Source organism: Cygnus olor, chromosome 14 (assembly GCF_009769625.2).
Source record: "Cygnus olor isolate bCygOlo1 chromosome 14, bCygOlo1.pri.v2, whole genome shotgun sequence".
Lineage (NCBI taxonomy): Eukaryota > Metazoa > Chordata > Aves > Anseriformes > Anatidae > Cygnus > Cygnus olor.
Window position 1 is genome coordinate 18,424,077 of NC_049182.1, and position 21,128 is coordinate 18,445,204.

The 21,128-nt window shown below is 37.1% G+C and overlaps 1 protein-coding gene across 2 annotated transcripts in view; it reads right to left on the reverse strand.

Annotated features, from left to right (window-relative positions):
• The window catches only part of GABRG2 (gamma-aminobutyric acid type A receptor subunit gamma2), a 74,147-nt gene that overhangs the window by 31,265 nt on the left and 21,754 nt on the right, over nt 1–21,128 (reverse strand). For both annotated transcript variants that reach the window (XM_040573362.1, XM_040573361.1), the window contains exons 2-6: nt 14,868–15,016; nt 13,243–13,310; nt 12,040–12,260; nt 7,977–8,059; nt 7,622–7,759 (exon numbers count right to left, since the gene is read on the reverse strand). In XM_040573362.1, coding sequence (XP_040429296.1) covers nt 7,622–7,759; nt 7,977–8,059; nt 12,040–12,260; nt 13,243–13,310; nt 14,868–15,016 — 659 coding nt within the window. The remainder of the gene's footprint in view (nt 1–7,621; nt 7,760–7,976; nt 8,060–12,039; nt 12,261–13,242; nt 13,311–14,867; nt 15,017–21,128) is intronic.

Below are 21,128 nucleotides of genomic sequence, written 5' to 3' on the forward strand. Positions count from 1 at the left end.
GTATTACTTGGATGCACAAGCTTGCTTGTTGGACATGTCATTTCCATTGAATTCTCTGCTCCCCTGCCTATACTGTTAACGTGCCATGGGTTGATTTGCTGTCATAAGGGTGGGTGTGTAGTGATTTCAAAAACTGCATATCAGATGATGGAAAAAGTGGTGTTTGGATGGATAAAGGAAGTGGAAGGGCAACTGTTCAGATATTCTCAGGTCTCTAGAGGTGCTACCAAGGGCTGAAGCGGTTGGCATAAGAGAAAAAACATGAATGAAGTTGACTCGAGTTCTTCCCAGACATCCCAGGAGAGGCCTCTGTCCTCCTGCCTGTGCTCATTGTCCAGTTCCACAGAAAGCTTTCAGCTTGGCCCTGTCTTCTGGTCTATCTCACAGCTGCAATTTGGGGATAAATGGATCTAAGGGGTTCTGATTTAGCAGTTCAGAAGAGGTGTGCGTGCATAGGTAGGTTTTGGTTGTCTACACAACAGGAAGGAACCAAAAAGCCTGCTTACAGAATGAGCTCATTTATGCAGTCATGTGAATTCATCTATGAATACTCATTTGCCACACAATTAACCAATTTGGATGAGAAAATGTGGAGAATACAATAGGTATGGGAGTGAGGGAATTGTACTACATCTCTACGCTTTGAAGACATCATCCTGAGAGGTAGACTGTTTTCAGCAAACTTTTCAGCGTAACTTCAGCAAACATTTGTTAATCGCTGTGGTTTGATGAATGACTGAACAGACATGAGTATCTGGCGTATCTGAGAAATGTTTGTTATTTACATTCCTTATCCTTCATAAGTAATATGCAGGCATAGTTACCTTACCTGTCTTATTCCCTGACAGCAATGTCAAACCTGTAGGTCACCACCATAACCAAAAATACTCCTCCTCCTCACAGATCATCTGTAACTATTCATAATGGTGGTACGTGAAAGTTAAATAACTGAGTTTATTCTGGATTTGTTTGTTTGTTTGTCTTTTTTTAAATGATACACTAGGTATGGCACTGTGAAACAGTGGTTCATGTGAGTAGTCCTGCATTATTAAAACAAGGGAAAGTTTAAATGTCAAAAGAAAAAAGTAATTTACTCACTGGTGCTTTCTTTCCAGAGAGGTGACAAGAATATTTATATTAATAATAAAATCTTAACATTTGTGAAGGATATCTTAAGAATTTTAAGGATATTAGCTTGGAGCTCTGGGTTTCCGTGGAAGCAGCAAGCATAAAAATAGGCCTTTCAGGCTGTTGTGTCTGCCTGCTGCTTTAAATGTTTCACTCTCCTACAGAGAGTATCCTTTTAGCAAGAATGTGAAAGGTAATAATTTCTTATAGTTTTTCAAAAAACTAGAAAATATTGAGATAAATACCCTCCAAAGCCATCAGGAGAACAACAAGATACGCAGGACAAGCTAAGACACAGTGGGCTGAGTTCTCTGACTTACAGCTTACATCATAGTTTGCTCCTCTGCAAAGTTGGGTACAAAGTATGTTTAAATTCTGCCAAAATCCAAATGTGGGTACTGGTATCTTGTGCCAATTCACTAGATCAATGTCTTTAGACAGGGAACGTTTGTCAGTTTTCAGAAGGACCTACCTGCAATGCCGTATGCTGTAATCAGCCCGTATTGGGCACTGGAACAGTGTGTCAGGCTGGCAGGGATTTCTAAGCGTAGTTGAAATCCACCTATGGGTATGTTTTAATGCCAGGCCTATTTCCCAACAGGGGGAAATATCTTCAAATTTTTTATGCATGTCTCATCGTATTTTGACTTAATAAAGAAATATAAGACAAGGCTCCTGTTCTTTCGGAGTGCTATGAGACCTCTGGGGACTGCATGCCTGCCAACAGTTCAATTCATTACACGGCAACATTAAGATAAAGTATAAAAGTCTCCAAATATGTCCTCTTCCACAAAATAATAGCCTTGACCACATTTTCCTGATAAAGCAGAAACCTGACCCAGATTTATTTATGTAGCTAAATAGATGTCTAACAAGATAAATATTTAATTACCAATTTGATGCTGTTTATCAGATATGAGCAATACAGTATCTCTATTGCACAGCTCTGATTAGCTGTGCAAAATACAGAACAGAAAGAAAATAAAATGGAATTTACAGGTGTTGGCTCACCAGTCTCATGGATCCTGTGCAGCTTGCTAAATTGCTGTTTATTGATTATACTTATAATGCCTGTGTATCTAACTAAAAATTCAGGACTGGCTCTGTGACTAAGGCATATGCAATGTCTGGTTTAAGAAAGGAACTACCCAGTCACAGAAATGAACTGGGAATACCAGAAGCTCCATCTCTCCTAAATAATTACACATTTACAAACTTTGGCATAATACAGTATTCAATAGCAGGATGTCCATTCAAAAACACTGAATAATCAGTAGAACTGCATGTTGTGCAGTAATTTCATGAAATTCATTGAAACTTATTGATTGAAAGAGTCCTTTCCTCCTGGTCTGAGGTAGGATCGCTATATTTCTAGCCTGTTTCATATTTCATAAACCCTCTGATTTTAGCATTTCTACAATCTTCCTATGTATCAGTGTTAATTATTGTTATGGTTTTAAAAGAGTGTTTTACTCTCATGCCTAAATCTTACTTGATTAAAACCAGCTAATTATTTCTTCCTTAACCCTAAGTGAAGAATGTGAGCATTAGCCCCTTGATCACCAGTTATTCTTTCTTCCAGACTAGTCACATCCTTCCAAATATTTGCATAGGTCATGTTCTCTACACCCTTTACTTACTACCATCTCCTGCACTCCCCTCACTTTCTTACAAGGCTGCACTTAAACACTTTTTTGAATTAAGAACAACAACAACTTGGCATCGGTTTTTCACCTAGTAGAACAGATATTTCACTCAAATTTATATACAACACTTGGGGCCATGAATCCCAGAAAAAAAAAAAAAAAAAAAGTAGTTTCTTTGCAACAGTATCACATTCTGTATCCTGGTGTAGTTTTGGACTTTCTTTCTCTCTCTCTCTTTCTCTCTCTATCTTTCAGCAACTCCTGACCTTTTTATATTTGTGCATTTGATTATTTCCTTAATAGCGTATTTCACTCTTTATTTTAAGTAACATATTGCAGATTTTTGAATTTTCCTATTTTATCTTTTTCACAACGCGCTACATCTCCCTATTTGGTAACACTCACTTGTGCATTCTGTATTGCAGATCTTGTACTTCTGTATTGCTTGTTGCATTGCAGTAATAATCAGAAAGATTAAAGCTTATCTTTCTTGTTAGTCAAATCAGAGGTGAGAGAGTGGTGTAGAAAAACTTCCTTGAAGTCCCTCCTAACCTATAGACATTTTTATTCTCTTACGTGATTTTGGCTACACTCTGTAAAATTTTCATTTTGACATCCAAAGTAAAGAAAAGTGGTGGACTTGCTGGACTATTATCTAACCACATTTTTTCCTTGTTTTTAATCCATGGTGAATCTGAAAGGTCAGAAATTGGATTTAAGATAGTTTTTAAAGCAAAGCCAAGAACTATCATTGATTTAAATTACATGTGGTGTGCAATACTAAAAGAAAATATTGAGGATGGAAAAGGATAACTTGTGTTAGAGCTGTCATTTTTGTTTTTCTCTTTATTATTATTGCTTGTTATATAATACAACTTGTTTTCTGTGTTAACTGTCCACTCTCTGCCACGCTAGTTTTAGATTTGTAACATGTGTAGAACACATATCTAATAGATCAGACACCTTTAAATAACCAAAGGCAATATCATGAACTCCGAACATGTAAAAGAAAAACAGTTAGGTCCCTCAGCATTAGGTTTGAGGTAGGATTTTGTAAAATACATAACAGATTGCTTTGTGAGGATTACTCATGAATGTATCCATCTAAACTTCAGGAAAAAAAAAAAAAAAAGCTACTTTTTTTGTCCCCTAGACTTTCCCATTAGCTCGTTCATTTTTTATTGAAGAATCTCAGTACCATTCAGGAATGGGACCTTACACTGTGAGCCAAAAGGTCACATGACAATTGGTAGTTTCTTAGTAGTTGATCCAAGATATGTACTATTTGAGCAATGATTACGGATGTAATTCAATAATTCAATAAATCTTAAAGCCATCTCAGTTTATGTCAGGTCAACTGTAATATTTTACATAACTCAAATAATATGTTTTAACATTCATTTTATTCCAGAGAATCTAAGCTTAATCACTGCTGTTTACACAACATAGGTGGTAATGCAAAAGCAATAAATATATACTGGTAATATATTGCTAATTGTAGAGACTATCTAATAATTTCAATTAAATGTTCATGGAGCAGTGACTTGAGAGTTAACTTTTCTTAGTGGTTCCTGTTATTATGGACAGCAGATTCCATTAGCTAAGTCATGTCTTATTGCTTGATCTGTGACTTTCGCAGAACATTAGAGTCACATTGGGATGTTCTGTGTGGAGAGCAACAACCTGATGATTCTGGATGGCTCGCTTCAGATAAGAGAGACAGACAGGATGGTTTGTCTTTTCCGATTTGCCTTATTTTTCCACCTTTGTCGTGTTCTAGTTCCTTTTTGCTGCTGTTATCAGGGTTTTCTGACTAATAGGGGGCTGAATTCCAACATCTGGCCCTTTCAGTTAGTCTTATATTTCTGCACTGGTTGCAAAGGAAGAGCTGCAGACAAATGTCACTTCGACAAGTTCATCAGATATTAAGGAGCTTACACTCATCGGTTCTTGCTTCCCTCTGCCCTTAACTCAGCCCAGATCTTGAACATTCAGCTATGACATGACAGAAACAGAGGTAGCAGGGAATTTTTAATAACCAAGTCTCAGCCATCCTTTCTGATTCTCTTCTCTGCTCCAGTCACTGAGCCAGCATAGCCCTCAAGGACTTGGATGTGTTAGTCACTGGGAGACAATGAGAATCAAGAGTTTCTTTTAAAATGGAGTAAACATAGATACGGAAAGTTAACTCCAGTTTCAAATACCTTAATACTACGCCCAGGCTCCTCCTGTTTTATAACTATTCAGTCTCATACACTAACATCTCGTGTTCAGGTTTCACTGGGTTCTGTTTTCACCTAAATTTAGTTTGTGGAAGAGTTGTGGGAATTACAGTACAGTCCTCTTTCTGACATCTCCTTAATCTCCTCCACTGTGCCTAAGCTCATATCTCTTCCAAAGCATCACCTGTGGGACTGTCATTAGTTTGTATCTAAACTCCATTATCCACAGCACTGCATTTAGTTGCATAAAGCCTCGTGACTAATTTTGGCTATTTGGGCATTCAAACTCTCGTGTACTCAGGTTGTACACAGGTTGCAAGTAAATCTATTAGCTTGGATTATTTTTCTTTTCTTTTGGGGCAGCTCTGTTAATAATATGTGTATGTCAGAGTAATTTTAGGTAGGTAATAAATCGTGCTGAGAAATATTGTACTTAATATAGTTCCCAGCATGCCAATAAGGCATTTAGGTAAGCAACAAACAGTCTTTGGGACCTGCCAGCTTTATCACAATATTTGTAGGAGGTAGACCATACTCATGACAATCTCTTCTTTTTTTCCCTTCACTTTCTCATTATTTAGATTCTGCACCTGGATCAAATTTTCTTGCATATCTGCAGTCATATACACCAAAGAGTGAAGGAAAATCAAATTTAAGACAACCACAGGAGAACAAACACACACAGGATTGTTTTCCAAGTTTTTGTACTCAGATCTTTAGAGTAGGTCAGGATACTGAGTAGTTTTCATGAGCATTTCTTCTTAGGAGTTGAGGGATGACTAGAGGGACTCTGCTTTAAAGGACATGCTAACTGCTAATCACTTATTTTTGTTTGAGCAAATTAAAAGGTATAGTGTATGTCGTCATATTGAAAATTACTGGTACAACATTATGGTAGCGCTACAAGCTTGAATAGCTGTTCCCTGAAAAAAAAGGTTTTCTTTGCATGGGAAAGTATCTTTTTTTCTTTCTGTGCTTTACTGCTTATTTCCCAGTATGTGCTCACTTCACATTAGCAGAACATTAGAGTGCTTTTGATTCACCACCACAAGATGTGGATGTGAAGCTTGTAGTATGTTAAGATTTTATTGCTTTGTATTTCTGGCCAAAATAAGTTTATCTGAGAATCGCTTAATAAAAAAAAAATAATGAAGAAAAGGAGCAAATAAGGGGAGCTCAAGTTATGGCTAATATAAATCTAGTGATCAGCTGGGGCAGGATGAGATCTTAGGCCATGCTTCAGTTTACTGCTGCCTTTTGCGCTGTGCCTGCTGCAGGGGCAGTCTGAGGTGAGATGCATTGCTGTTTATATTTTTGCTTTGAGATCAGCTCCACCATATCATGTGTAATGGTAGTTATTAGCAGCTATGGCTCCCACGCACACTGCTATCTTGTCCTCTTTTGCACCTGTATTTTTATTTCCCTGGGAAAATGAGAAAGGTCAAATGCTTTCTTGAATAGTTGACTAAATATTTCCTTCAGATAAAATGCCAGAAGGGGCCACAAGGCAAATGTGGCTAATGCTTGGAGGCTTCATTCTGTTTTTGCCCTGCTCCTAAGACCAAACATGTCATTGGTGATTGGTGATGTCATCCAGTGATTCAGGAGTTAGAAGTTGAATTAATTCTCAAACTCTTTGTTTGCACTACAGTGGAATGCACAGCAGGCTGCTCTCAGCTCTAGCGTTATCTCACCCTCCTTTTGAATATAATAGTGATGCTGAACTTTTAGAAATAATTGTGTTATTCTTTCTAATGGATGGGGATATTTCTGAAGTCAAAATAAACACAAATGTCTGAATTTAAACCAACATATTTGTCAGAACAATAAAATAAAGTGAAAGTCAAAAGCAACCTGAAAAGAAAAACTGCTTTCATTAAGAAATCAAAGACAAGGGATATCATGCATGTACAAGAATATTAATATGTAATTCTTCTTTGCATCCTTTCTCATACTCAGTGATTTCCTTTCTACTGACAAATACAAAAATATATGTCTAGAAGAATGTATTTTCCTGCTTAGCTAGTAGGGTTAAAATTGCCATTTTTATTAAAATCTGAGTCCTTCCTCATTTATCATTTTAAATTCCATTACTTGTTTCCAAGGAGATAGAAATATGCAGGAAAATCATCTGAGACTCTGGCTTGCAAGACTGTTCTCTTTAATGAGAGCTGAATGTGCCCTGTTTTAAGGAGCAAAATACACTTGGAGCTGCTGTAGTAAAGAGGTTAGGACTTTGAATTTCATTTCTGTCCAGGCCTAACTTTCTGCTTCTAGGAGTTGGGAACAGAACTGTAAAATATTCAAACCAATATCAGATTATCACTTGGAGGCTCAACTGTGCTGTTTTCTATGCTAAAGCAGGCTAGGAAGTACCTTCGCTCACTTACCCCTTGCAGCAGTAGCTTTCTTCTGCCACTTCTAAGCATTTCTTGGAGGACAATGCAAGAATGGACAATAGGCAACAACTTTTCTTTCTGTGAGTTCCTCTTCAGAAATACTAAACCCTGTATCTTTTCTGTGAAGTGCTAATGCCAAGTTCCAAACAGTCAGAGATTTCCTTCTTTCTAATTCTTTTAATACAACCGTAAATAAATGTGATGGTAAATAAATCAGTTGTCTTACCTGATGTGGTCTTCACTACCTCAGTTGTATTTCTTAATCCCGTAAAGGAGAACTGGTAAAGCCTCCAGGATCTCGTGTCCCCCACCTCCACTGAGCTGCGCTTCCATTGGTATATAATCTCTTCTCTTGGGTAGCCATCTTATTGCGAAGGAAAATACAGAATGCTTTGTTTCATAGTCATTGCTAGGATTTTAATGTATTCTGGGGAGTAAAAATACTATTTTCTATTTCTGGAAAAAACTGGAGAAGCATATTGCAAGTAAATTATATATATATGTATGTTATTTCCCTCAAATTTTTTAATAAGTAGCTCAGCATGGGTCAGGAAAGAGTTATTTTTAAGCACGTTACTTACAGCTTGAAAATTCCAGGGGGCAGGAATGGGCATCCATTGGGAAGTTGTGCAACTGTAGCTGACACTCAGCATCAATTGTCAGCCTGAGGAAAAAGAAAACAGGTTATACAGAACACACCTGAGAAGTTTGTACTGAAAGCTATGTCACGGCAAGTAAAACAAGGGTGGTTACTATGGTGGAATCTGACTATGAAATATGCATATATATAATGAATATAGAAAGCAAAAGTAAACTATTGATACGGATATATTAATTTGGCTATTCCAAACATAGGAAGACATGCTTATTGTCTTTTTTTTTCTTTTTTTTTCTTTTTTTTTTGTTATGTTGGCTCTTACCATCTACTGTACAGTAGAATGAGATATTAAAAGTTCTGTTCCTATGCATCTGAAATGGCAGAATTACTCATGACTGGCAAGTCCCTGAGTGGATACACAGGTTTTCTCCTGAGCAGTGACAAGTCTCTGTGTCACAACATGCCATAATGCACTAGGGAAATGTATTTTACATGAAAAAAAAAAAACCTATTTCAGAAATGATGTGTAAGAGTCCAATTTTAGACATCCGCATCCAAGATAGCCATCTCAGCCATCTTTGCATCCAGTGGAAAAAAAGATTCTCTTGGGATATACTTCGTTGCATTCCAAAATAGACATCTGAATTAAATTGGAAGAGGAATGCACCAGGAAGGTTTTTCTCTCCACTGACTATCAGGAAAGTCTCAATTATAACTCAAGTGATGTAGGTGCTATAGATATTCATCACATAGACACATGTACTTTTGGAAATCCAAAATTAGATTAGATGTATGCCCTGCTAAAAGCTCCACAATTTTTCATTTAATCCCTTCCTTGTTTCTAGTTTATACGTATCCCAGTCCTGACATGAGCTGCATGATACATGGGCTGTAAGCAAATAACCCATAAGAAGAAAAGGCTGTGGACAGGAGGGAGGAGGTGTGGTGGGGAAAGAGCAGTGATGTTTATTTGCTCCTTTTGTTCATATGAAAACTGTAGGTTTTTTTATTTTATTTTATTTTTATTTTTTTTCTGGTTCCTTGGTGTCCAAATGAGCAACTCTGTGGGCTGAGCGTGCTTCCTGGTTCATGCATGTCAGTGCTATATGCAGATGTCTCCCTAAATCTCCCACTGGGTGGATGTGTGTGTGTGTGTGTGTGTGTGTGTTATAGAGGAATGCTGTGGCCGCTAGTCAACAAGTTAATAAAGTCAAAAGGAAACTTTTCTACATTAGGGATTTAGGAACAAAACTCATTTCTCTTGAAACTAAGGGATGATGTGTTTGTGACACAAAAGGAGAGATAATTCTGTGTGCTAAGAACATTGTCCATTCTTTCTCTTCTCATTTCTATCATCTTCAGTTTCATTTGAAGAAAATTATAATATGGATCCAAAAAAAAAAAAAAAAGGTTCTTCCTTCAAGTGTCTTTTCTCTGATAAACAAATTTAACATTGTTTGAATCTGGGATGGGATCAGATTACACTACTGTTTTTTTTTTTTCTTTTGTTTTCTCTTATGGAATTGAGTAGATATTCCCCAGGACAAAGCACCACCAAGCTTTGAATATCACCAAGCATAGAGACTTCACAACCTCGCAACCTCCCTGGGCAACCTGTTTCATGATGTGTCCACTCTCAGTAAGAAAGCTTCTTCTTATGTTTAACCAGAATTTCCTGTATTCCCATTTGTGTTTTCCAGCTGGCTGGCACCCAGTCTGTTCTAATGCATAGGGCTATTCATCACCTGATACAGGACTTTACATTTTCCTATGTTGAAGTCCGTGAGATCCTTCTTGGCCCATTTCTCCAGCGTGTCGTAGTCCCTCTGAGTGTCAGCGCAACCCTATGATATACCAATCACTTTTCCCAGTTTTGTATTACCTACAGACTTGCTGAGGGTGCACTCTGTCCTATTGTTCAGGTAATTAATGAAGACGTGAAGGTGTTAAACAGTATTGACTCAGTACCAAACTAGGGAGTACACCACTAGTGGCTTCTTTCCTTCTTTTGTGACAGTGCTCACAACCCTTTGCACCTGGCAGCTCATGAAGTTTTCCATCCACTTTGCTGTCCAGTTTTTTAGCCTGTACCTGGTTCTTCTCCGCTGAGGGTATGCCTCCCTTGCTCCAGGCTTTCCCACTGATCTTGGGAACCTGGGATTGCTGGAGGTTTGTCTTACCGGTAAAGATTGAGGCAAAGGCAGCATTGTATTCCTTGCCTTTTCTGTGTCCTTTGGGACCAGATCCCCATTCCCATTTGGCAGTGCACCCACATTTTTCCTAGTCTTCCATTTGTTGAGGATGTATGTGAAGAAACTCTTCTTTATGCTTTTATGTCCCTTGCTGGATTCAATTTCAGAGGAACTTGGCTTTTCTAACCCTGTCTCTGAGAGCTTGGACAGTGTTCTGGGTCACCTGTTCCTGCTTCTGCCTCTTGTATGTTTTTTTTCCACATTTGAGTTTCGTCAGGAGCTTTGAGTTGATCCATGCAGACCTCCTTGCTTAATTTCCTGCTGGTCAGAATGGACTGCTCTTGAGCTTGGGGGAGCCAATAAGAAAATCAGCCATCTCTCCTGGAGCCCTCTTCTCTTCAGCCAGAATCCCAGATTTGCAATGATACTATCACATTGCATTTCTGGATGAATCCTAATTGGTGCTTGCTGTGACTCACCTAGACAACTAGACATACATAAATATTGGATAACTGTTTCTAAGTTCTATCAGATATATCTCTTTCTAATGAGGGAAACAGTGGTTTGAAGAAAAAGGTACCAAGTCCAGAGAGACATTGGTGTAGCTAAGTCCAATTTAACATTTCAAAAGTGAACCTGGGATATTCTTTATCAGGCTGACTTTGATTTGCACTGGATTTCAATTCCAATCATTCTCTTATCTCTTCTGGTGATGCAATGTGTAATGAATGTAAAATAACTATGAAATAAGACTCCTTTTTGTAATTCAAACATTTGCAACATTAAAAGGTTGTCTTAAGGAAAGATTCAAAACTATTCATTGAAATGCTAATGAATATACTGTCCTGAAACTTTCTTTTTTTGCCACCCAGTAAAACAAAAACAGAAAAATCCATAACACTTTGAAAATATAGTTTAAAACTCAGAAGGTCTTAAGCCTGATAATTTTGACTCTGTACTTTTATTTTAAATTATAAGGTTTCTTGAACAGATACCTCTTTTATCTACATTTTATATACAATCAAATATTATACCACATTAGAAAAAAAAATGCACCTTGGGTTTCCACATTTAGGAAATATATTATGATAATTGGGAATGTGTTTTTTAAATTAGTAAATGTTGCATATGTAACATTTAAATGTAGGCATGCATGTAACAATTATTTACAAGACTTATAAGGATAATCTGTCTCAAAAGAAAAACTATCCAGGCAAGTGAGAAATCTGGAGATGAGCATACCAAGTTGAGTTTCATGAAAATGTTAGTGGAACAGGGCATATAGGTAGGTATTGACCTAAGCCATAAATGATCAATCATAAAAAGAGAATCATTATTTTCATAAGATATTTGAGGAATGAAATATTTTCTCAGGTGGAACTTAATCTAACTAAGCAGTAATCAGTTCAGAATATGAGGCTTCTGGTGCTTGCAGTACCTCATTTCTAACATCTATTTGATTCAAGGATATTTCAAATTTGTTAGTTTAACCTAATAAAAAGGTAAAAGACAGTATGGACCAAACTACTGGTAGACAATAGAACGTACATGAAAATGAAGATGAATTACTATAATCATGCTCATATTCTTGTAGTATAGAAATGTAACTATTTGGGAAGGAAGACAGAAAAATCTATAGGTAGAAATGAAAACATTTTAATTTATCAATATCAAATATATTGCATGAAAATAATTAAAAAAACTTCTTAATATTTTCCTTTTTCAGGGTTGTACACATAAGTAATAGGAAACAACATTGTTTTTTCCTTAGGGTTAATGTCAGTGACTTGAATTCACAGGACCTTTTCTTTGGTTTTCCCTTGAGAAACTGAAATTAAAGTCAGATGTAAATACCTCAGTGTGTACAACACTCTGCCGTCATTCCAGATCCTGAGCATCCTATTAGGAGTTGTTATCCAATGAGCATCAGCTTTCTTGGAATTTCGGAAAAATGTATCTGGTATCCAGATCTTCCCAACCATGTTGCTGTTTAATCTGAGTACTTTTATAGTGCTGTTGAACTTCAGACGTCTGTCATACCACGTTTGGGCGAAAAATATATCAATTGTATATTCCTGTTGTGTTAACCAGAAATACTGATGAAAACATAGCACTCGGCATTTCACATTACTCCTGATATGCTTTCCTTAACTTCATAAGAAAACAAACAAACAAACGTGAAATAGAGAAGATGATACTAGAACTGATAAAAACAATTTCTTTGTGAATTTTTGAGGAGATTCTTTACCAAAGATTGTTGTTAAACAAAACAAACCAAAACCCTATTTCATTATTTTCCTGCTGACAGGTTGACCTAAAATAAAATAGAGTCATATTTGTATGTACCTTTCTGATTCCGTGTCCCCACCCCTTAACCCACACGTGATCAGGTTAGAGAACAATTACTTATTCCCTTGGATCTAGGACAGGTAAGATTTGAAGTGATTTCGCTAACCCAATTGCCTGTGACCCTCCCCAGTTAATGTCAGAAGTGCTGAAGTCTCACTTTCCCTGGTAGCCAGTCGGCAGCCAGAAACAGCAAAAGAAATTGTAGAATGAAAAAGAGCAATGTAAAATTTCTTGCTACACTTGAAAACTATTAGAATGAAATAGACATTGTGGTGCTCAGGCTAAATCACTTTCTGTCAGCTATATGAAGATAGAATTCAAGTTTTCTTTATGGAACCTTGCTTTTAGGATCTGAGCTTTTTCCTTTTATCTCTTGGTGGCAGGAGTAGTAATATCACTGGTGAATGCCTTTGCTTGATTTATAGCAATCTGGAAGGTCAGTCCTACAAGAGCTAAACTGTCAGAAAGCACTGCAGAATACAGCACATTGATGTGCAAAGAGATGTTAAAACTGTTATTATTCACAGCTCAGTTTTGCTGTCTCATCTAGACTCATAGCTCATGCAGTCCTTACATCTACAATAACAATGAGATTTTAAATAATATAGGTATAACACAACATTAAAACTAATGGAAACCTTGTAATGCCAAAAATGATGGACATTCAACTTTGAACATTGTAGGAAAATGTGGCAATCATTTACCTACCATATTAATAGCATTCACTGGCCCAATGCTATTTACATACATGTCAGTGTGAATTACTGTTGGTTTAACTGTAAGGGAAACAACAAAAATCACTACCATGAATGAAGGTCAAAACCAACTGCAAGAGAATCAAACAAATGAAAAAGATTGTTTTAGTACCTCTGGTGTATGGCTATGGTTGCCTCACATTTAAATGTGCATATCCAATAGTTATAAATTTACAGCAACTTCTCCAGCTTGAAATTAGTTAAACACACTTTGAGACAAATTCTTATACAATTTATTCTATCAGAACATATTTACTTATGCTGTGAGAACAAATACTGAAACCAGCGTCATTACTTTAGTGAGTCATATCTGACTATGTATATTTTGTGTCAAATCGCAGCAACACATCTGACAAAACACTATCAACGGAAGGAAACTTATTCCTCTTACAATATGTTGCATCACTCATTTAACATTATAATGCTGAATGCAATGTGACTGCTGTTGCCTGCAGAGATGCCTGTAGATAAGTAACAATTTCATGAACCCAAAGTAATATTAATACTCAAGGCTCTAAAGCAGGAACAAAAACAGTTGCTAGATTAATTTATTTTGAAATTACTGTAGCTTTATTGTTCTCAAATACCCTGACTAAAACATATTTTTTTCCTAGATGTTTTTTATAAATGCTTACTTTTTCTCTGCTCTTTAATGTCTTGGATTGGGAGAGTAAGACACACTCCTCTGTTCTTTAGACTACTCGCATATGTTGAAGGTTAAACACTCATGTTTTCACTCACCATAAAACGTCCTTGGTTTGTAAGCCTCTGTAAATTTGTTAGAAACAGTTTCTTTCATTAACCTTGCTGTTCTATGCATTCCTCTGCCTGCCTGCCTCATCTTTGAATTCCCTTTGTGTTTTCCTATAATCTTACTTCTGTATCCTCTTCCACAGAGGTATCATCTGGCTGTTCTGTACACACATAGGGCCTTCTCCTATCTACTCAGGGACCCTTATCTCTCAGCTCCCTCAGTAATCAGTGGAGAGGAAGATCCTTGCAAAAGTTTTTCCAGTTAAATAAGACTTCCATTATGAGTCTGAACTTGGGTTTATATAGTTTTATCAGTTGTGGGGGAAATCTAGGGAAATCAAGTCAATCTGCTTGACTGCACTTATCCTTTGTGAAACCTTCTTTCTCACTGTCTCATTCCCCAGTCACTTCTTGCCCTGCTGAGCAGAGACCCAAGGGAATGGCATGGAGCTGGGACAGGGGACGGTCAGGCTGGGTGTTAGGAAAAGGTTCTACACTGAGACGGTTGTCAGTCACTGGGACAGGCTCCTCAGGACAGTGGTCACCGGCCCTGAGTGTGCCAGGGTTAACCTGCATGGTTACAAGTAGCCTGATTCAGCACATCATGATGGTTTTGTTAGGTGTCTTAGGTTAGATTTAGCAATCTTAACAATTTATGGCAGGTTCCAAAATCATGGGTACTTTTTGTGCCAGTGATGTTTTACTACATCTTACTTCGTTTTCATAGCAAATTTCAATGGATTCTGCTACCTGTGTAGTATAATATGGTATGAAAAAGCTTTCTCTTCACCACTGAAAGTTGGACTAAAAAGAAAACCAACATACCTCCTATGTCAGGTCTCAACTTGTTGTCATATCCTTCTAGCAAGCCATTTAAAATAAGAGTGACATCACTCTCATGAACTTTGGGAGTCAAAACCCAAGTCTTATTTGAAGTATAATCTTCATAATCATCATCCCCCTTTTGGGTGGAACTGTAAAAACAAATAAAAACAAAGAAATGCAAAGCCTTGAAAAAGATGAATTTACAGGCAACCTCTTTGGACATGGACAATGCACATATAATTCTGGTTTTAATAGTACTGTACAAAGCATTGAAAAGTAGCCTGCTTTATAAAAGGAGACTCACAGTAAAGATGTCACATAATAGTTGAGGTTACAGTTCACTTTAGCAAAGTTTCCTTTTAATACAATTGAGATCACACTGTCTATTTGAAGAAATTTCAGTGCTTATCACCTTTGGCATGTCTATTTTTTCTCTCACTGACTCAGGTGGGACCTATTATAAAACAAATCTATTTGTCATTGTTATGCAACTCTCCACCAAAATATCACTTAGTATGTACACAACGTTGTTGTATTACTTTCCTTTGAGAGAATGATTTGATGCAACACATTACTGACAAGGCCAATAATTAGATTCATTCAAACATACTGTCACACAGCTTTTCTCCACTCTGATGAACTTGAGCTTATTGTTCATTTGGGAAGTTCAGCACAAATTTTTGCTGGTGTTTTTGTTTTCACTTTTGCTAAGCAGAACCCAGAGAATAAAAATAGTCTACTTTTTTTTTTCTTCCTTTTTTTTAATCTTCTTCTGCTGCTGAGCAGTATGGCAACAGATCTAGTATAATTCAACCATCTTGGTGTGGTAAAAGGGCAAGTTAGGCATCAGAAATCTGTAGACTAGCCTTAATGGATGTTTTCCTTTCTTGAAATCAGTGCCTCCAGTTCCAGAGGAGAACATAGAATCTAATTTAGTATATGGCATCAACAGATATTTTCATTTGAGAATGTCAGCGGTAATCAAAGCTGAATGTTGCTAGCCATTCCATGTAAGGTTTTTATTTTATTTATTTATTTATATATTTATTTGCATAGTATGCTAGTGCCCTCCTTTCCTGACCTGCTTCTATGACAAAGTTTAAACACTGCTGGATATTGAAATTCTTAGTGATATTACAAATGTTTTAAGCAAGACGGTGGGTTTGGATATGAGTAGGTTAAAAGCAGAAATTTTCATTAATATTCCTGTGTCAGCCTGAACCTTTACAGTCTCTCCTGTACAGCACAGAAGTGGGGAAGAGTGCAGAGAAGCAGATTTTATGGGGTCTGGAGCTCATGCTTGACACGTGATTGAAAACAGACACAGCAGACCATGCTTATGAGTGTGATAGAAAAGGAATAAGCAGTCCCAGATGCTAAGAGAACCATTCTGCTAATACAGACCTTCGCTCAGTCGAGGTCTTGCACGTTCCTACCTACAGCACTATCCTGATGCATGCTGCTTAGACCTACCCAGCATGGGTGGCCCGAATGCTTTCCTGTGTTGAGCATCTGGGAGCTGTAAGCCAACTGCACAAATACAGCTTAATAAGGAAAGAGGCTTTTGTTTCTGTCTTCCCCATGAACATAGCCTAACAGCAAAGAGCCACAGCACCTCTTCATATAAGGCTCTTCTTCCTAGGAGGTGCTGAAGGCACAGAGAACTTGGAAGCAGCATGACACTGTGCATAAGACACTGGCAAGTGGGAATGCACAGCGTGCATGAGAGAGCAAGTCTTGCATTACATTGAGTTGAGCTTGCTAGTGAAGCTAGGTTGATTTATACCCTCACTGCTTGTACCAAGTACCACTGACTGCAGCCTCTGGGCACCACCTAACCCATCCTGCATCAGCATTAACATCTTGGAGCTTCAGCTTTCCAGATCAAACAATAGGCAACCCAGCCTTCTCTTTTTGGCTGTACAGACTGAACCTGTAATGTATTACTGGCAATCAAAGGCTGAGTTTTAACTGGCAATGTGCTACATAGTATTCTGCTGGTACTAACAAATGGACCAGGATAATTAAATCGGTGAGGGAAATGTGTTTATTCAGCTGTCTGGGGTTCAGAGATCTAACTGCAATTCAAAGGAACATAACTGAAGCAGGGTTCTCCCTCCTGAAGGAAAGGAAATCCTTCTAAATAGAGTCATTGCAAACAGAAGGCATTAGACTATATGTTTTTAGTCTGCAGAGTAAATAAATAAATAAATAAAACCTTTATGTATAAAACACCATACTCCTGTTGTAAACCCAGTTAAACATCCCTTCTCCAAGAAGAAATGTTTTTCTAAATGGAAAAGAAAAAAGCAAATCAAATACATCCTTTCACAGAGACAATGAGTCCCTGAGTATGAAGGTGCTGCAAAAACATCAGAAGTTAAGCAGCTAGTTAGTAGAGTCTGGTGTACTGGACAGCGTGAAATCAGAAGATGGAAAACCTTGTGCTTGTCTGGGACACTTCTCAAATCTAGAATAACCTTATTGAATAGCAGCCTGAAGGCACTAAAACTTGCATTTCCCTTTGGTAATGATTTGTAGGAAAGAAATAGTTATTTGTTTGCTCATCTGGCATCCCAAGCCATTTTGGCACTCCAAATCTCAAAACACAGCAAATGTTTTATGAGATTAGTGTGAAAGAGAGGGAGGGGAACAAGGCCAATGCAACTAGGGATAAAGGCCACTGAATTCCATCTTTTATCTGAATTCCAAGTGGATCATAAGTCAACATGGATATCCAATTGCCTAAATGTCTGTGTCTGTAAAACTACATACCAGCCAGAGCAACCAGAGGTGCATCTATATCCAGATGAGCAGGGCTTTAGCTGTGCAAGTGCCATTAATATTAATGAAAGTTATAATGACAAAGCCCTTTTCATCTCCTTAAGACTTTCAGATCAGTCCTTCTGATTATATGACCTAAATATTGCAAGTGCTTTTAATGTCCAGAAAAAAAATTTATAATGCCCAGATTACACTTAAATACGTACTGAAATCTATTTTTATTTTTGTCTGCTAGACATATTCAGGTCTATCAATAGAGGTAAGCAAACCACATCTATTTACCTATTTGCAGATTACAGTACATTTTTTGAAAGTTAGTGTTTCAGACACTGATGCAAAATCTCACTCTGAGATATTTCCACTTCTCACATTAGTGTTGTAACAAGACGTGTGCAAACCAATCTGCGGATACCCAGTTTTCCTATTTGTAAAACATGATTCAAGGGGGTCAGAATATGAACTTAAGACTTCAAATAGTAAAGAAATTAAAGGTTAGAAGGTGCTTTTAAAGTTAGAAGGTGCTTTTGAAGGTCTTCTGGTCCAGTCCCTTCTCAGTTTGCAATATGGTCCTGCAAGAGCTTGCTTTCATTGTAATTACTTATATAAAACCATGATAATGCCTGAAATTCTGGAGGGTTCTTTGAATGTGTCAAATTACTTGAAACACATCATCACAAAGCAGATAGAGAGCAGAAAAATGTTAATAAGTATTTATTAGTGCATTAGTTTTTATTTTTAGTATTTATTAGTATTTATTAGTGCATTAGTATTTATTGGTGCATTAGTTTGGACTATGGGAAACTTTGTGGATGGATGACAGCACAAGACTGAGTCACTTGTTTCATTCATTTTGTGATAAAATGCATAAGATCTATAAACTGGTAAATCACTACAATTGCATACAAATGCCATTCTGCCAGTGAGGTTTTTACAATGGCAGGATCTAACAAGTTTTATCTCATGTTTTTTAGCTTCCTCACTATATTAGTCCTAATTCTACATTAAATTAATTGTTCTTTGACTTCTAACATTTAAATAGCTCTTTGGAGTCCTTGCTGGAGAGGTGTAACTTTAGCTCAAACTGCGATTACACCAGCTAAATGTTCAGGACCAGATTCTCCATATCTTTGCTAATGCACACCATCCATACATTTTTTTTTGCAATACCATCTGGGCAACATTTGGTCATCATTCATGCAGAAATTGTCATCTCTGGGCAGAGGTACCTACTGCAGCTAGGAATGGGTTCTCCTACCAAGGAGTAAAAAACTATAGAGATGCTCTATTTGATTGGCATAGCCTCTTTTACAGAATCCTCAGCATTAAAGACATTATTTCTACACTGAAAATATGTTAAAACAGTAGTAGATTAGTTCAGTCAGCCTGAGAAGATTTCTCTGCTGTAAAATTACTGAAGCCTTAGGAAAAAAAAAAAATGTTTTTTTTTTCCTGTCTTCCTTTCTGAATCAGAAGACAGAGCAAAGCCCACCAGTCAAAGGTTTCATTAATGTGTTGATATACTGTTCTTTTAGCAGTCCAAAACCGTGCGTATCCACGTAACAGTTCTGAAATCTATTCCTCCTCTCAGTAGTATCAATATGATTTCTTTTCTTTTTTGCTTTCGTTTCCCTGACAGTAAGATTGAGACCAATGCAAAAATGATCACCTTTTTAGTAAAATTCAGCAAATACATATATTAATGGTACTTAGCTGACTTAAATTATTATCCTTCGGAGTCATTTGGCCTAAATTCTTCAGCTCAAAATTCAAACTAAAGAAGGGATTAACTCCTTCAAAACTACCATGTTTGCTAACTTAAAGTCAGAATTATAACTTTTGATGATCCCTGCTGTTCCACAACATTTCTGTATCAAAGACATTCTTATATAACTTTCAGAAGAACCATATGTAGCATTGGAAAAACACCACCATTTGTCAGTAAAGATGCACTGCTGATCATTTAAAATTACTGACTGCAGCAATAATTTTTCTGTCTAAACTGAGGGAAAGATTGGGCACATCTTGTTTCATTAGTGAGCAATCACACACAAAGGATATGCCTCCAAAATAAGGTAAATATTAATCTATATGAATATGATTTTCACAAATGGTTACTTCATAACTTGAATAATGACATAAGCAGTAGAAGGGAAACGATGCTTTTCTCTGAAGCAGAAACCTGTCGTGATTGGTCAGTCTTTCAATATTCAGATGGGAACTCATGTATTCTGTTGGTCTAAATCTCTAAAATTCCAGTGACTTCAACCAAGTATGCTGATTTATACCTGCTGTGGTTCTGTCCTTTAATTTTTCTAAATTTAGAAAATGAATTTTAACCATTTCCAAGTGTTCTATTATGAAACTTCACACAAGAGTCAATTATTCCTGCTGGAACCTGCTGGCTACTGCACCGCTGTTTGCAAGCAGAATCACAGTGGTCACAGTGCCTAAAGAAAAAGACTTTTAGCAGTACTGAATAGCCAACAAGTAATTAGTTTAACTCCAACTAAAATTTATCTGTCAAAAAAATCTGAACAATTTTATCTTCTATACTAAGTAGGCTATAGAAGCTACAGAGCCTACAGGAAGGATTTAATAAACTACTCACGCACACAGTAAATCTCCACTTATAGCACAAATGTTTTCTACCTCTGAGTGAAGGGCTGAAACAAAGCTTGCTGTTTTACTTAACAGAATTGTTTAACTTAATGAATAGTCAAACTAAATTCATTCTCTGCTGTACATAAAAAATTACTGTAATTTGTATGTTATACATTATTCATGATGATAATACAGTCACTGGGAGGGAAGGACATATTCCACATTCCCACTGCAGATACAGAGATGCTCTATGCATACAAGACGTATGTAGTGAATAGCACATTTGCAGATTACTGTGTCTGTGGAAATCTAACTGTATCTGTACTCTCTCCTGTTGACTACTGATCATATTTTAAGTAAAAATATCTCATTTAAAACAGAATTTTTTTTTCACAAAGCACTATGTTCAATTTTCTCTCCCTGCTCACGTCTGTTCTGTCTGTTTGTAGTGTTTAAACCCCAAAGTTGTGCCCAGGACCAGGCCTCCCACAGAATCACAGAATCATGTAGGTTGGAAAAGACCTTTAAGATCATCAAGTCCGACCATCAACTTAACACCTCCAAGTCCACACTAAACCATGTCCCTAAGCACCACATCTTTACGTCTCTTAAATATCTCCAGGGATGACAACTCCACCACTTCCCTGGGCAACCTGTTCCACTACACTTGGCCACCCTTTCTGTGAAGAAATTCTCCCTGATACCCAAACGTGCCTTGGAGCAACTTGAGGCTGTTTTCTTGCATCCTAACACTTGTTACCTGAGAAAAGAGGTTGACATTGACCTCGCTACAGTGGTACTTATTTCTGTTTTGCTATTTAATGTTCACTACAATACCCAACCATTTTTTTCTCAGAATTGTAGATCACGTAAATG